The sequence below is a fragment of the Mercenaria mercenaria genome, chromosome 17 (assembly GCF_021730395.1).
Source record: "Mercenaria mercenaria strain notata chromosome 17, MADL_Memer_1, whole genome shotgun sequence".
NCBI classification, from domain to species: Eukaryota; Metazoa; Mollusca; class Bivalvia; order Venerida; family Veneridae; genus Mercenaria; species Mercenaria mercenaria.
Genome location: NC_069377.1, coordinates 19,673,750 through 19,692,167, shown reverse-complemented (window position 1 = coordinate 19,692,167; position 18,418 = coordinate 19,673,750). Strand labels below are relative to the sequence as shown.

General features: G+C 39.0%; 1 protein-coding gene across 5 annotated transcripts in view; it reads left to right on the top strand.

Annotated features, from left to right (window-relative positions):
- The window catches only part of LOC123536261 (zinc finger protein 76-like), a 171,850-nt gene that overhangs the window by 53,199 nt on the left and 100,233 nt on the right, over positions 1-18,418 (top strand). For all 5 annotated transcript variants that reach the window (XM_045319261.2, XM_045319263.2, XM_045319260.2 and 2 more), the window contains one exon: positions 10,839-10,880. In XM_045319261.2, coding sequence (XP_045175196.1) covers positions 10,839-10,880 — 42 coding nt within the window. The remainder of the gene's footprint in view (positions 1-10,838; positions 10,881-18,418) is intronic.

Here is an 18,418-nt window from a genome sequence, read left to right as displayed (position 1 = left end):
CTGCATAATAGCAGCTTCATTTATGATTTGATTTTAACCAATCTTGCACACAACTTGTATCACCAAAAGATCTTGGTTCCTTTTTTGAACTGGCCAGATTCCTTCATGGGTTCCAGAGTTATGGCCCCTTAAAATTCCAAAATTGGCTATTTTGGCTTTTGCAGCCATATAGAGACTTCATTTATGGTTTGATTTGATACAAACTTCCAAAATATCTTCAACAACAATAAATCTTGGATTCCATGACGAATCTGTCAGATCCAATCGTAGGTTCTGGAGTTATTTTATATCTGATTACCTCCCCTGATTGTAATCAAAATGGATTTATATCAGTAAGTATTTATAGGACTTATTTGAAATTTCATTATTGTCATTAGTTGGACTGAGACAATCAGGGTAGATAACTATGGACTGATTTTATGTCAAATTACCTCCCTTTATTTCAAATTAAAATGGGTATATCTCCGTAAATAATGAAGATACTGATCTGAAATTTCATTTATGTCAACAGATGGACTTGGACAATCAGTGAAGATACATATTGACTGAATTTATGAAAATTACCTCCCTTTATTTTTTATCTAAATGAATACACCTTAGCAGCTTCTATTGAGATTGGTTTGAAACATTATTTATGTCTTCCATGGTAAGAAATAGTCATATTAGATAACTCTTGATTGAACATTTATCGATATGAATACTTTATTAATATATTGTTGTATAGGCTTGTACTCTGTATCTTCTACATGCATATACCAATGCATGATTACCTCTCCTGATTTTAATAAAAATGGATTTATCTCGGTAAATATTTATAGAACTCATTTGAAATTTCATTATTGTCTTTAGTTGCACTGAGGCAATCAGGGAAGGTAGCTATGGACTGATTTTGTCAAATTACCTCCCTTTGTTTCAAATTAAAATGGGTGTATCTCAGTAACCAATGAAGATACTGATTTGAAATGTCATTTGTGCCATCAGATGGACTTGGACAATCAGGGTAGATAACTTTTGACTGAATTTATGACAAATTACCTCCGTTTATTTTACGTAGACGAATATATATCAGCAGCATCTAATGAGATTGGTTTTAAAACTTATTTAAGTCTTCCAGGGTAAAGGAATAGTCATGTTAGTACAAAAATGCAGCAATTGAGCCTAGGACCCTCAAACTTGGTGTGGAAATTGGCCCTGACTAGGTCAAAAGGGACTGTTACAAGAAAATGTTTATCCTGATGATATTTAATGTGTATGCCTATGTGCTCTATGTCAAAACTTGATCATATCATTTTGAGCAATGATACTCAGGTGAGCGATACAGGGCCATCATGGCCCTCTTGTTAGCTCACCTGAGCAAGTGAGTTTTTGTGATCGCTCGATGTCCGGCGTCTGTAGTCTGTTTGTCAACATTTAGCTTGTGTATGCGATAGAGGCTGTATTTTTCAACTGATCTTCATGAAATTTTGTCAGAATGATCACCTTGATGAAATCTAGGCCATGTTCGAAAATAGGTCAACTGGGTTCAAAAACTAACTCTAGGTCAAATCAAAGAAAAACTTTGTGTATGCGATAGAGGCTGTATTTTTCAATTGATTTCATGGATTTTTGTCAGAATAATTACCTTGATGAAATCTAGGCCAAGTTCGAAAATGGGTCATCTGGGTTCAAAAACTAGGTTACTAGGTTAAATCAAAGAAAAACCTTGTGTATGCGATAGAGGCTGTATTTTTCCATTGATCTTCATGAATTTTTGTCAGAATGATTACCTTGATGAAATCTAGGGTGAGTTCGAAAATGGGTCATCTGGGATCAGAAACTAGGTCACTAGGTCAAATCAAAGAAAAACCTTGTGTATGCGATAGAGGCTGTATTTTTCAATTGATCTTCATGAATTTTGGTCAGAATGATAACCCTGATGAAATCTAGGCCGGGTTCGAAAATGGGTCATCTGGGGTCAAAAACTAGGTCACTAGATCAAATCAAAGAAAAAACTTGTGTATGCGATTGAGGCGGTATTTTTCAATTGATCTTCATGAAATTTTGTCAGAATGATTACCTTGATGAAATCTAGGCCAAGTTCGAAAATGGTTCATCTGGGGTCAAAAACTAGGTCACTAGGTCAAATCAAAGAAAAACCTTGTATATGTGATAGAGGCTGTATTTTTTAATTGATCTTCATGAAATTTGGTCAGAATGATTGCCTTGATGAAGTCTAGGTCGAATTCAAATATGGGTCATCTGAGGTCAAAAACTAGGTCACTAGGTCAAATCAAAGAAAAAACTTGTGTATGCGATAGAGGCTGTATTTTTCAATTGGTCTTCATGAAATTTGGTCAGAATGATTGCCTTGATGAAATCTAGGTCGAGTTTGAATATGGGTTATCTGGGGTCAAAAGTAGGTCACTAGGTCAAATCAAAGAAAAACCTTGTGTATGCAATAGAGGCTGTATTTTTCAATTGATCTTCATGAAATTTTGTCGGAATGATTGCCATGATAAAATCTAGGTCAAGTTCGAATACGGGTCATCAGAGGTCAAAAACTAGGTCATATCTAAGAAAATTCTTGTTTAAACTCAAGAGACCACATTTTTTTGTCCATTCTTAATGAAAGTTGGCCAAAATATTTGTTTCCATGAAATCCCTAGGTTAAACATGTTTACACTGTTATAGTGTGTTTGTGAGAGTGAGAGTGTTCATTAATGTGACAAGTTACGATACTTTGCCTAAAATATTTCTGCAATTATACCCCTTCTTGACTAAGAAATTTTGGTTAAAAGTTTTTAGCTCGACTATTCATAGATTAGCAGAGCTATTGGACTCGCCTGTGCGTCGGCGTCCGCGTCCCGATTTGGTTAAGGTTTTGTATGTAAGCTGGTATCTCAGTAACCACTTGTGGGAATTGATTGAAACTTCACACACTTATTCATGGGATAAACTGACTTACATTGCACAGGTTCCATAACTCAGTTTTGCTTTTTTACAAAATTATGCCCCTTTCCGACTTAGAAATTTTTGGTTAAGGTTTTGTATGTAAGCTGGTATCTCAGTAACCGCTTGTGGGAATGGATTGAAACTTCACTAAGTTATTCACTATGATAAACTGACCTACATTGCACAGGTTCCATAACTCTATTTTGCTTTTTAACAAAATTATGCCCCTTTTTCAACTTAGAAATGTTTGGTTAAGGTTTTGTATGTAAGCTGGTATCTCAGTACTCGCTAATGGGAATGGATTGAAACTTGACACACTTGTTCACTGTCATGATCTGACATGCACTAAACAGGTCCCATAACTCTACTCTTTTTTTTTCAAAATTATTATTATTATTATACCAGATTTATAAAATTATGCCCCTTTTTCGACTAAGCATTTTTGGTTGTGTTTTTAGCTCACCTGAGCCTTTGCTTAGGGTGAGCTATTGTGATCGCTCACCATCCGGCGTCCATCTGTCCGTCCGTCCGCACTTTCCTTTAAACAACATCTCCTCCTAAACCATCAGGCCAGTTTTGATGAAACTTCACAGGTATGTTCCTTGGATGGTCTTCTTTAAAAATTATTCAAAGAATTGAATTCCATATAGAACTCTGGTTGCCATGGAAACCGAAAGGAAAAACTTAAAAAAATCTTCTTGTCCAAAACCACATGTCTTGGGGCTTTTATATTTGGTATGTAGCATCATCTAGTGGTCCTCTACCAAGGTTGTTCAAACTATTCCCCTAGGGTCAAATATGGCCCCACCCAGGGGGTCACATGGTTTACATAGACTTGTATAGGGAAAAACGTTAAAAATCTTCTTGTCTGAAACCACAAGGCATAGAGCCCCAATATTTGGCATGTGACATCATCTAATGGTTCTCTATAAAGATTGTTCAAATTATGTGACCTACTAACCTACTTTATTCTTATCAATTTATGCCCCTGGGGTGAAAAGAGGCCCTGTCCCGGGGTCCCAAGTTTTACATTGACTTATAATTATAGGAAAAAACTTAAAAAATCTTCTTGTCTGAAACCACAAGACCTAGGCCTTTGTTGTTTTGTTTGTAGCATTGCCTTGTGGTTCTCTACCAAGATTGTTCAAATTATGCCCCTGGGTTGAAAAGAGGCCCCGCCCTTGGGGTCCCACGTTTTACATAGACTTATATAGGAAAAAAAATTTAAAATCTTCTTGTCTGAAACTGCAAGGCCTAGGCTTTTGATTTTTGGTATGTTGCATTGCCTAGTGGTCCTTTACCAAGAGTGTTCAAATAAATGCCGCTGGGGTAAAAAGAGGCCCTGCTCTGGGGGTCCCACGTTTTACATAGACTTACATAGGAAAAAACTTTTAAAAATCTTCTTGACTGAAAGTTCAAGGCCTAGGCTTTTGATATTCAGTATGTAGCATTGCCTAGTGGCTCTCTAACAAGATTGTTCAAATTATGCCCCTGGGGTGAAGAGGCCCCACCCCGAGGGTCACATAGTTTTATATGAGTTTTTATAGGAAAAAATACTTCAAAAATTATCTGATCATATTTCCTAGACTGTTTAATTATAATTACCTTATGACCCCAAGTAATTAGGGGTCACTTGAGTGTAACCTTGACCTACTGACCTACTTTCTTGTTTTTTAAGATACAGCCTTGAAATTTGGAAAACATGTACAGTTTTGCACACCAATCTTAAAACTGACTTTCAGTGACGATGAATGTGACCTACTAACCTACTTTATTCTTATCAAGATACAGCCTTGAAATTTGGATGATATGTACAGTTTTGCACACCAATCTTAAAACTGACTTTCAGTGACCATGAATGTGACCAACTGACCTACTTTCTTGTTTTTTAAGATACAGCCTTGAAATTTGGATGACATGTACAGTTTTGCACAACGGTCTTAAAACTGATTTTCAGTGACCTTGAATATGACCTACTGACCAACTTTTTTTTTTTTAAGATACAGCTTTGAAATTTGGATGACATGCATAGTTTTGCATGCTGATCTTTAAACAGACTTACAGTGACCATCAATATGACTACTGACCTACTTTCTTGTTTTCTAAGCTACAGCAAAAGGATTTGGACCACCTGTAATATTATTTTTACAGATTCAAAAGTAATATTGCATAATCTTTATCTTAACCCACTCTCCTAATTTTCTTGTTTTTAAAGCTTTAGCTAAGAAATTTGTTCAAGCAAACAACTCTACGCAGGTGAGCGATATAGGGCCATCATGGCCCTCTTGTTATATGTAAGCTGGTATCTCGGTATCCACTAATGGGAATGGATTGAAACTTCACACACTTGTTCACTGTCATGATCAAACATGCACTGTGAAGGTCCCATAACTCTACTTTGCATTTTTACAAAATTATGCCCCTTTTTTGACTTAGCAGTTCTTGGTTAAGTTTTTGTATGTAAGCTGGTATCTCAGTATCCACTAATGGGAAAGGATTGAAACTTCACACACTTGTTCACTGTCATGATATGACATGCAGTGCAAAGGTTCAATAACTCTACTTTGCATTTTACAAAATTATGCCCCTTTTTCAACCTAGCAGTTTTTAGCTCGACTATTCATAGAATAGTAGAGCTATTGGACTCGCCCATGCGTCGGCATCCACGTCCGCTTCCCGATTTGGTTAAGTTTTTGTATGTAAGCTGGTATCTCAGCAACCACTTGTGGGAATGGATTGAAACTTCACACACTTATTCACTGTGATAAACTGACCTATATTGCACAGGTTCCATAACTCTATTATGCTTTTTTACAAAATTATGCCCCTTTTTCGACTTAGAAATTTTTTGTTATGGTTTTGTATGTAAGCTGGTATCTCAGTAACCACTTGTGGGAATGGATTGAAACTTCACACACTTATTTACTGTGATAAACTGACTTACATTGCACAGGTTCTATAACTATATTTTGCTTTTTTACAAAATTATGCCCCTTTTTCGACTTAGAATTTTTTGGTTAAGGTTTTGTATGTAAGCTGGTATCTCAGTTCTCACTAATTGGAATGGATTGAAACTTCACACACTTGTTCACTGTCATGATCTAACATGCACAAAGCAGGTCCCATAACTTTATTTTGCTTTTTTTCAAAATTATGCCCCTTTTTTAACATAGAAATTTTTGGTTAAGTTTTTAGCTCGACTATTCGAAGAATAGTCTAGCTATTCTACTCACCCTGGCGTTGGCGTCGGCGTCACACCTTGGTTAAGTTTTTGCATGCAAGTACATACAGCTATCATTTAAAGGCATATAGCTTTGAAACTTTTTTATTCTTTTTCTAGGTCAATTACCAACCTCACTGGGTCAAGTTCCATAACTCTAACATGTATTTTGAGCAAATTATGCCCCCTTTTGGACTTAGAAAATTCTGGTTAAAGTTTTACATGCAAGTTACTATCTCCAAAACTAATGCAGATATTGAATTGAAGCTTCACATGTGTCTTCGGAGTTATAAAACTAGTTGATAGCACCAAGTCCCATAACTCTGACCTTCATTTTGGCCAAATTATGCCCCCTTTTGGACTTAGAAAATTTTGGTTAAAGTTTTGCGTGCAAGTACATACAGCTATTACTAAAAGGCATATAGATTTGAAACTTGTTTTTTCTTTTTCTAGATCAATTACCTACCTCACTGGGTCAAGTCCCATAACTCTGACATGTATTTTGGCCAAATTATGCCCCCTTTTGGACTTAGAAAATTCTGGTTAAAGTTTTGCGTGCAAGTACATACAGCTATTACTAAAAGGCATATTGATTTGAAACTTATTTTTCCTTTTTCTAGATCAATTACCTACCTCCCTGGGCCAAGTCCCATAACTCTGACATGTATTTTGAGCAAATTATGCCCCCTTTTGGACTTAGAAAATCCTGGTTAAAGTTTTACATACAAGTTACTATCTCCAAAACTAATGCAGATATTAAATTGAAACTTCACATGTGTCTTCGGAGTTATAAAACTAGTTGATAGAATCAAGTCCCATAACTCTGACATGTATTTTGGGCAAAAATATGCCCCCTTTTGGACTTAGAAAATCCTGGTTAAAGTTTTGCGTGCAAGTACATACAGCTATTACTAAAAGGCATATAGCTTTGAAACTTATTTATTCTTTTTCTAGGTCAGTTACCAACCTCACTGAGTCAAGTTCCATAACTCTTAACATGTATTTTGAGCAAATTATGCCCCCTTTTGGACTTAGAAAATTCTGGTTAAAGTTTTACATGCAAGTTACTATCTCCAAAACTAATGCAGATATGGAATTGAAACTTAACATGTTTCTTCGGGGTTATTAAACTAGTTGATAGCATCAAGTCCCATAACTCTGATATGCATTTTGGTCAAATTATGTCCCATTTCGAACTTAAAACTCTTTTGATATTTAACATTTTGGGTAATAATTTCCTGCTTCTGTGACAATATTTCGAATAGTCGAGCTTGGCTGTCTTACGGACAGCTCTTGTTGTATGTAAGCTGGTATCTCAGTATCCACTAATAGGAAAGGATTGAAATTGCCGACATTCGTTCACTGTCATGATATGACATGCAATGCAAAGGGTCAATAAATCAACTTCGCATTTTACAAAATTATGCCCCTTTTTCGACTTAGGAGTTTTTGGTTAAATTCCTATTATGTAAGCTGGTATCTTAGTACCCACTAATGGGAATGGATTGAAACTTCACACACTTGTCCACTGTCATAAGCTGATAAGCACTATGCAGGATCCATAACCCTATTTTGCTTTTTATGCCCCCGAAGGGAGGCATATTAGTTTTCAACTGTCCGTCCGTTAGTTTGTTCGTTAGTCACAATGTTAACTTTTTGCATGAAGGCACTTTACTCGCAAACCACTACACCCAGGACCTTCAAACTTCACATGCTGATAGTACTTATTGAGTTCACCACCCCTACTGACTTTGGGGTCACCAGGTCAAAGGTCAAGGTCACAGGGGCCAACGTTAACTTTTTGCATGAATGCACTTTACTCGCGAACCACTGCACCCAGGACCTTCAATCTTCACATGCTGATAGTACTTATTGAGTACACCACCCCTAATGACTTTGGGGTCACCAGGTCAAAGGTCAAGGTCACAGGGGCCAACATTAACTTTCTGCATGAAGGCACTTTACCCGCAAACCACTGCACCCAGGACCTTCAAACTTCACTTGCTGATAGTACTTATTGAGTACACCACCTCTACTGACTTTGGGGTCACCAGGTCAAAGGTCAAGGTCACAGGGGCCAACGTTAACTTTTTGCATGAAGGCACTTTACTCGCAAACCACTACACCCAGGACCTTCAACTTCACATGCTGATAGTACTTATTGAGTACACTACCCCTGCTGACTTTAGGGTCACCAGGTCAAAGGTCAAGGTCACAGGGGTCAAGGTAAACTTTTTGCATGAAGGCACTTTATTGGCGAACCACTGCACCCAGGACCTTCAAACTTCACATGCTGATAGTACTTATTGAGTACACCACCTCTACTGACCTTAGGGTCACCAGGTCAAAGGTCAAAGTCACAGGGGCCAACGTTAACTTTTTGCATGAAGGCACTTTACTCGCAAACCACTGCACCCAGGACCTTCAAACTTTACTTGCTGATATTACTTTATGAGTGCACCAACCCTACTCTCTTTGGGGTCACCAGGTCAAAGGTCAAGGTCACAGTGGCCAACGTTAACTTTTTGCATGAAGGCACTTTACTTGCGAACCACTTCACCCAGGACCTTCAAACTTCACATGCTGATAGTACTTATTGAGTACACCACCCCTACTGACTTTGGGGTCACCAGGTCAAAGGTCAAGGTGCTGTGGGGGCATTTGTCACCATTAGTGACAGCTCTTGTTTACTAAATTATGTCCCGTTTTCAACTTTCGTATTCATTCAATCGACAAGGCTGTTGAATAGTCGAGCGTTGCTGGCCTCCGACAGCTCTTGTTGGTTAAATTCTTATATGTCAGCTGGTATCTCAGTACCCACTAATGGGAATGGATTAAAGCTTCACACACTTGTCCACTGTCATGAGCTGAAAAGCACTGTGCAGGTTCCATAACCCTGTTTTGCATTTTTACAAAATTATGCCCCTTTTTGACTTTTGTATTCGTTCAATTGACAAGGCTGTTGAATAGTTGAGCGTTGCTGTCCTCCGATAGCTCTTGTGTGACTCTGCCTGCAGTATTTCTAGAGTTATGTCCTTTTTATACGCCCGTCTCTGAAAGAGTGGGAGTTTTATGTGAACACCCGTGGTGGGGGTGTCTGGTCTGGTGGGCGGGCAGTCGGCGTCCAAAGCATGTCGAACAGTTTCCATCTTATCTTCACCAAACTTGCTGACAATGTTTGTGGGCATAATATCTTGGCCAAGTTCGATAACCAGTCAAATCGCCCTAGGCACTCTTGGATTATGGCCCTTGAATTACTCGAAAAACTGCAAATTTAGCCTTGTCCGCAAGTCAAACAGTTTTCATCCGATCTTCACCAAACTTGCTGACAATGTTTGTGGACATAATATCTCAGCCAAGTTCGATAAACAGGCAAATCGACCAAGGCACTCTTGGATTATGGCTCTTGAATTACTCGAAAAACTGCGAATTTAGTCCTGTCCGCAAGTCAAACAGTTTTCATCCGATCTTTACCAAACTTGCTGACAATGTTTGTGGACATAATATCTTGGCCAAATGTGATAAACAGCCAAATCGTCCCAGGCACTCCTGGATTATGGGTCTTGAATTACTCGAAAAACTGCGAATTTAGTCTTGTCGGCAAGTCAAACAGTTTTCATCCGATCTTTACCAAACTTGCTGACAATGTTTGTGGACATAATATCTTGGCCAGATATGATAAACAGCCAAATTGCCCAAGGCACTCTTGGATTATGCCCCTTGAATTAGACCAAGTTCGATGACGGGCGTATTTTGTGACAGTTTGGCACTCTTGTTGCTTATGTGCTTATGCTTCAGTGCACAAGGAGGAGTGTAAATGTTGAAATGAGACGACGTGTCATGGGCAAGACCCACACCCCTATCTCCAAGGTCAAGGTCACACTTAGAGGTCAAAGTTTAACGGGGTCTGTTTCATGTCCAGTCCATAACTCTGCCATCCATGTTGGGATTTAGAAATAACTTGGCATAAATGATTACCATAATGAAACGATGTGTCATGCACAAGACCCAGATCCTAGCACCAAGGTGAAGGTCACACTTAGAAGTCAAAGGTTAACATGGTCTGTTTCGTGTCCAGTTCATAACTCTATTTATCAAGGGATTTTTAAATTACTTGGCTTAAATGTTCCCCATAATAAGATGATGTGTCATGTGCAAGATCCAGACCCCTAGCTCTAAGGTCAAGGTCACACATAGAGGTTAAAGGTTAACAGGGTCTGTTTCTTGTCCAGTCCATAACTCTGATATTGATGAAGGGATTTTAAAATTACTTGGCATAAATGTTCCATGTAATGAGATGACATGTCATGCCTAAGACCCAGACCCCTAGCTTCAAGGTCTGTTTCTTGTCTGGTCCATAACTCTGCCATTTATCAAGGGATTTGAATAATTTGACACAAAATTTAATGTTAACCATATTGAGAAGATATGTCGTGCTTATGACCTGGGTCTCTCAGGTCAAGGTCAACGTCACAAAATGATTCATACATAAACTATTCTGGCATATTTTGCGCAGACAACTGTAGCATTTTTGGGCACGCTTCGTGGGGGTGGGGGGATGGCAGTGACAGCTCTTGTTAATGCTGAAATCAATAATAGATTGCCTAAAGTTGCATTATATTGAGTATATTTAAATATTCCCATCAATGTGTTTGTAATAATCATTGACCTGTATTGATGATTTCAGGTTACAACAGTGCATGGGTGTGACAGTAAAGGAGCTGTTGCAGTATGTATTTATGGAGTTTATACTTGTATCATATTTTTGTACTCCAACAAAACTTTATGGGAGAGGGCTATTTAGGAATCACTTTGTCCCAGTAGGGAACTGAGATCATGTTAAAACTTATTATGCCCCTTTCAGAGAAGTGGGGCTCTATCGCTGTGCGCTCCGTGGCTGAGTGGTTTAGGTTGCTGACTTCAAATCACTTGCCCCTCATCGATGTGGGTTCAAGCCTCACTCGGGGCGTTGAATTCTTCATGTGAGGAAGCCAAAGAGCTGGCTTACGGAAGGTCGATGGTTCTACCCAGGTGCCCGCCCGTGATGAAATAATGCGTGGAGGGGCACCTGGGGTCTTCCTCCACCATCAAAGCTGGAAAGTCGCCATATGACCTAAAATTCAGGGTTCCCATTCATGTAAATATGTACGTTTTTCACGTATAAATTTCGATCTGAAACGTACAGAAAATTGCTCTGGTACGCATTTTCACGCAACCAAATTGCCAACCAGGAAGATGCTAAATTGTTCTAAATCAAAATGACAGCAAACTTACAAGCAATCAATCCGAAAGCAGTCTTCGAATTTGGCCACTAAGCCCAAAGCCCGAGGCTAGTAAAAACCTAGATCAGACTAGTAATTGTCTCCAGGTGACTAGTCCTAGTTAGTAAAAAAATCTTGGTATAGAATTAACACATTTTAACAAAATTATAAAACATACACCTTTAAATTTAATGTTCGGATTACCAAAATTCCTTTTGGGCTAGTAAGTTCTGCCATGTTGGTAGTCCGACTGGCTAGTACTTTGAAAAGTTTTTCGTGAAGACTGCGAAAGTAGCTTAAATATGAACAGTTTGTGGAATTCCAGTGTTTATTTTTAGTTGTGTCGCGTATTACTCGACTGGTTCCGTGTAAAATATTTAACGCGCAAGTTATCAATAGAAAAATTAGAGACAGTCTGGCACGTGGTAATTTTTATACGCCCGTTTGAAAAACGGGACGTATTATGGGAACGCCCCTGGCGGGCGGGCGGGCGGGCGGGTTGGCGGGCGGGCGGGCGGTTGGCGTCCACAGACCTTGTCCGGAGCATATCTTCTACATGCATGAAGGGATTTTGATGAAACTTGGCACAGTTGTTCACCATCATGAGACGGAGTGTCATGCGCAAGAACCAGGTCCCTAGGTCTAAGGTCAAGGTCACACTTAGAGGTCAAAGGTCAAATTCAAGAATGACTTTGTCCGGACCATATCTTCTTCATGCATAGAGGGATTTTGATGAAAGTTGGCACAATTGTTCATCATCATGAGAAGGAGTGTCATGCGCAAGAACCAGGTCCCTAGGTCTAAGGTCAAGGTCACACTTAGAGGTCAAAGGATACAAGAAGGAAAACTTTGTCCGGAGCATTTCTTCTTCATGCATAGAGGGATTTTGATATAACTTGGCACAAATGTTCACCACCATGAGGCGGAGTGTCATGCGCAAGAACCAGGTCTCTAGGTCTAAGGTCAAGGTCACACTTAGAGGTCAAAGGATACAAGAATGAAAACCTTGTCCGGAGCATTTCTTCTTCATGCATAGAGGGATTTTGATATAACTTGGCACAAATGTTCACCACCACGAGGCGTAGTGTCATGCGCAAGAACCAGGTCCCTAGGTCTAAGGTCAAGGTCACACTTAGAGGCCAAAGGTCAGATACAAGAATGACTTTGTCCGAAGCATTTCTTCTTCATGCATGGAGGGATTTTGATGTAACTTGACACAATTATACACCATCATGAGACGAAGTGTCATGCGCAGTTCCCTTCTTTCGAATTACTTCCCTTTGTTGTTACTATAAATAGCTTATATTGTAACTTTTTCATTACTAGTCGTAGGGAAAAATCGAGACCACTTTTCTGTAGTACAACATGCATGCTACATCCAGTTTTGAGGTGTATTTTGACCAGTCTCTACCTGGTAAAGATTTTTGTGAGGACTTACAATTTTTTTTTTGATTTTTGATTTTTTTTTTTTTTTTTTTTTTTTTTTTTAAGATTAACTTCCCTTAGTTGTTACTATAAATAACTTATATTGTAACTTTTTTATAATTGACCGTAGGGAAAAACCAAGACCACTTTTCTGTGGTACAACATAGATGTTACTTTCCAATTTTAGGTGTATTTTAAGGTATCTCTACCTGGTAAGGAGTTTTTTTGAGGACTTAGAAAAACAAAACACTTAGTTATTACTAAACAACCACAAAATTAAAATTCCATTTGCAAATACAGGTGCTAGAGTAAAGAAATTTGCTGTGACGGGCGTATATTGTGACATTCTTGCACTCTTGTTGAGTGATGTAATCGATTGCTGTCTGCATAATGATATCCGAGAAAAATGAACCAAACTAAACTAACTGATTTATTTAATAAACAACGAGGGCAGGCGATGTCAACAGCCAAGCCGAAAGGTGTTACGTCTGAATCCTTAATATCAAAGACTGATACGTCGGCAACAAACAACGGTAATTGCATAGCATGTAAACAAAATAAAAGTAGCTCTAATAAAATATTTCAGATATTAATTTTACTGCATTTTAATAATAATTAATGCTAGAGCTTTGTGCAAAACTGTTACGGATAAAGTATGAAATAAACTAGTTTTGCACCAAGCCCTTAAATTTTATAATATAGTCTATAGTAGAAATAAAGTTCGAAATATCAAAACCCCAAACTTCTGAAGTTCCACCCCCAGTTTGATGACCTAGGGGGTATAAAAAAACCCACACCAAAAGGTCAAGGTCACAGTTGGAGGTCAAATGTCAACAGGGCTTTTTTCCTGTCCGGTTCATAACTCTGCCATCCATGAAGGGATTTTTATATTATTTGGCACAAATGTTCCCCATGATGAGACGATGTGTCGTGAGCAAAACCCGTACCCCTACCTCAAAGGTCAAGGTCACAGATGGAGGTCAAAGGTCAAACAAATGTCAACAGTTTTTTCCTGTCCGGTCAATAACTCTGCCATCCATGAAGGGATTTTAATATTATTCGGCACAAATGTTCCCCATGATCAGACGACATGTCATGCGCAAAACCTGGATCCCTAGCTCAAAGGTCAAGGTTACAATTGGAGGTCAAAGATCAACATGGCTTTTTTCCTGTCCGGACTATAACTCTCCCATACATAAAGGGATTTCAATTTAACTTGGCTTAAATGTTCCCCATGATGAGACGACATGTCATGCGCAAAACCTAGACCCCTGCCTCAAAGGTCAAGGTCACAGTTGGAGGTCAAAGGTCAAATTCAAGAATGACTTTGTCCGGAGCATGTCTTCTTCATGCATGGAAGGATTTTGATGTAGCTTGGCACAATTGTTTACCATCATGAGGCGGAGTGTCATGGGCAAGAACCAGGTCCCTATCTCTAAGGTCAAGGTCACACTTAGAGGATACAAGAATGAAAACTTTGTCCGGAGCATTTCTTCTTCATGCATGGAGGGATTTTGATCTTGGCACAAATGTTCACCACCACGAGACGGAGTGTCATGCGCAAAAATCTGGACCCTAGGTCTAAGGTCAAGGTCACACTTAGAGGCCAAAGGTCAGATACAAGAATGACTTTGTCCTGAGCATTTCTTCTTCATGCATAGAGGGATTTTGATGTAACTTGGCACAATTGTACACCATCATGAGACGGAGTGTCATGCGCAGGTCCCTACTTTAGAATTACTTCCCTTTGTTGTTACTATAAATAGCTTATATTGTAACTTTTACATTACTAGTCGTAGGGGCTTCATGTGGTTCTGGGACGATCTGTGTATGAAAAGAATTGGAACCACTGCCTTACCCTTGCATGATCGAAAGAGGCGACTAATAGGGTCTTAACACTTGGTTTTGTTGTAACTCTGTGATTCCAGCAGGTATGCAAATTTTGATTCCATACATCATGTTTTTATTTCGATGTAAATGAGATGTGAAACCAAAATTTGTAGTCCTGTTTGGCGCCATATAATCCATACTGTGTTGGTGCACCGTAAAACCCAAATAAATAAATAACTAGTCGTAGGGAAAAATCGAGATCACTTTTCTGTAGTACAACATGCATGTTACATCCATTTCTGAGGGGTATTTTGACCTATCTCTACCTGGTAAGATTTTTGTGTGGACTTACAATTTTTATGCCCCCGAAGGGAGGCATATTTGTTTTCAACTGTCCGTCCGTTAGTTCGTCACACCAATGTTAACTTTTTGCATGAAGGCACTTTACTCGCGAACCACTGCACCCAGGACCTTCAAACTTCACATGCTGATAGTACTTACTGAGTATACGACCCCTACTGACTTTGGGGTCACCAGGTCAAAGGTCAAGGTCACAGGGGCCAATGTTAACTTTTTGCAAGAAGGCACTTTACTCGCGAACCACTGCACCCAGGACCTTCAAACTTCACTTGCTGATAGTACTTATTGAGTACACGACCCCTACTGACTTTGGGGTCACCAGGTCAAAGGTCAAGGTCACAGGGGCCAATGTTAACTTTTTGCATGAAGGCTCTTTACTCGCAAACCACTGCACCCAGGACCTTCAAACTTCACATGCTGATAGTACTTAGTGAGTACATGACCCCTACTGACTTTGGGATCACCAGGTCAAAGGTCAAGGTCACAGGGGCCAATGTTAACTTTTTGCATGAAGGCACTTTACTCGCGAACCACTGCACCCAGGACCTTCAAACTTCACTTGCTGATAGTACTTATTGAGTACACAACCCGTATTGACCTTGGGGTCACCAGGTCAAAGGTCAAGGCGCTGCGGGGGCATTTGTCACCATTAGTGACAGCTCTTGTTATGTCTCCCACCACACAGTGGTGTGGGAGACATATTGATTTACTCCAGTCTGTGTGTGTGTGTGTCTGTCTGTCTGTCACAAAGCTTGTCCGCACTCTAAGTCGAACATTTCTCATCCAGTCTTCACCAAACTTCAACAAAATGTGTCTGCCAATAAGTGCTCGGCCAAGTTCGATAACTAGCCAAATCGGCCTAGGCACTTCGGAATTATGGCCCTTGAATTACTGAAAAATGCTCAGATTTTAGGCACATTCCTGGAGCCAAAAGGACCCCTATACTACTCATGAGTAGTATAGGGGTTCTTTTGGCTCCAGGAATGTGCATGCAGTCTGAGTAGTATAGGAGTCCTTTTGACTTGATGAATGTGCATGTGCTCTAGTAGGGCAAGTTCGATAATGAGCCAAATCGGTCCAGGCACTTCGGAGTTATGGCCCTTGAATTACCGAAAATCGGCCTTTTTACTCTTGTCCGTGTTCTAAGTCAAACATTTCTCATCCGATCATCACCAAACTTTAACAGAATGTGTTTGACCATAAGTCCTCTGCCAAGTTCGATAACTAGCCAAATCGGCCCAGGCACTTTGGAATTATGGCCCTTGAATGACCGAAAATCGGCCTTTTTATTCTCATCCGCGCTATAAGTCCAACATTTCTCGCCCGATCTTCACCAAACTTGAACCAAATGTTTTTGACCATAACTCCTCGACCAGGTTCATTAACTAGCCAAATCGCCCGAGGCACTCCAGAATTATGGCCCTTGAGTTACCCAAAATCGGCCTTTTTACTCTTCAAAGGTACATATATTTGTAGTGAGTAAACAGTACCCGTACCGTATTTTGGTGTGTATAGGTCGCGGTAATGTATAGTCCGCATCTAATTTTTGCTCTGAAAGTGGTCGGAAAATTTAAGTTCTAGCGTATTAGTTGCAGTTAAATTTCGGATTTTTCCCCAGCAATATTTAATATTTACCAGCAAAAAAGTTATGGCAGCGGCCATATTGATGCCGCGTACTGAATTATTATCAGAATCTGATTGGTGGAAATCGGACAGTGTTATTTTCGATCCCAACCGTTTCGTACTAACAGTAGTATCGGTAACAGACTACATCAAAGAAAAGCGGCTTTTTGACACTAATTGGCAGCAGACGGTTTGCGTTTACATTCTGTAATTATGCAAGTTGAGTGTGAATTGTTTGCACAGCAATTATAACACCTTTCCGTGTCATGTAATTAACCGCGTTCTTTTGATTCTGAGTAAAAAGATTAACAAAATATCTCCTTTTGGATTTTTTTTCTTTTATTTAAAAATAAAAAATAAAAAATTATCTTTAAAGTTTTTTAATACGCTAAAAAATAATATAAACAATGTTTGGAATGGAGGACGGATCTGTCCGGATTTTATCCAACCTGGAGTACATGTCAATGGCGTCCAGTAAAACGAAAGTAGAAACAAACGTATTTCAAACTGCAAAAACATCTTTGAATTAAAGTCATTTGTAATTTTAATAGTCTGTATGGGTTATTTACGATATATTTTATTGAAAGTAACCGCTATTGGTTGAAAAGCCGCCGATATTGATATTTTTTATCCATTTTGTTCGTTTGTAACAGATGCACGTAATTTTGCAAGAACTACGGTCAGAAAATTGACCCGAAAAAAAACTCTGCTGGCAATGTTCTGTCATATAGGTCGCAGGAACTTTTTCAGGCAGCAAAATGGGTAGAAAAAGTGCGACCTATACGCACCAAAATACGGTATATGAAGACTGACTTGCTATTTTGATGATTAGGCAGTTGTGGGAGACATGCGCTTTTCTCAAAAGCAACTCTTAGTTTTTTTGGGGGGGTTTTAAGATTAACTTCCCTTAGTTGTTACTATAAATAACTTACATTGTAACTTTTTTATAATTGACAGTAGGGAAAAACCAAGACCACTTTTCTGTGGTACAACAATAGATGTTGCTTTCAGATTTTGAGTGTATTTTAAGGTATCTCTACCTGGTAAGGAGTTTTTTTGTGGATAAAGAAAAACAAAAGAATTACAATAATTACTAAAAAAAACATTGTAAACAACCACAAAATTAAAATTCCATTTGCAAGTACAGGTGCTAGTGTAAAGAAATTTGCTGTGACGAGCGTATATTGTGACATTCTGGCACTCTTGTTAACCAGGCTTTCAACGGGCAGCGGCGGCGTCAAACTGGTGTTTCCGGTCAATAACTTTTGTTTCAGTAAAGATATTTGAATAAAACTTGGTATGTATGTAGCTTATATCAAGACAAAGGCTGGGATTGACTTTGGGGTTTCTGGGGTCAAGGTCAAGGTCACTGTTACTTAAAATAGAAAAAAGGTTTCCGGTCAATAGCTTTTGTTTCGGTGAAGATATTTTAATAAAACTTGGTATGTATGTAGCTTATATCAAGACAAAGGCTGGGATTGATATTGGGGTTTCTGGGGTCAAGGTCAAGGTCACTGTTACTTAAAATAGAAAAGGGTTTCCGGTCAATAACTTAACTTAGGAATGAGCTATCATGATGAAACTTGGTGTATAGAAAACTTATATAAAGTTGTAGCTTGGGATTGTTTTTGGGGTTTCTGGGATCAAGGTCAAGGTCATTGTTACTAGAAATAGGGTTAGGGTTAGGTTAGGGTTAGGGTTAGCATATCTTCTACATGCATGGAGGGATTTTGATGAAAGTTGGCACAATTGTTCACCATCATGAGAC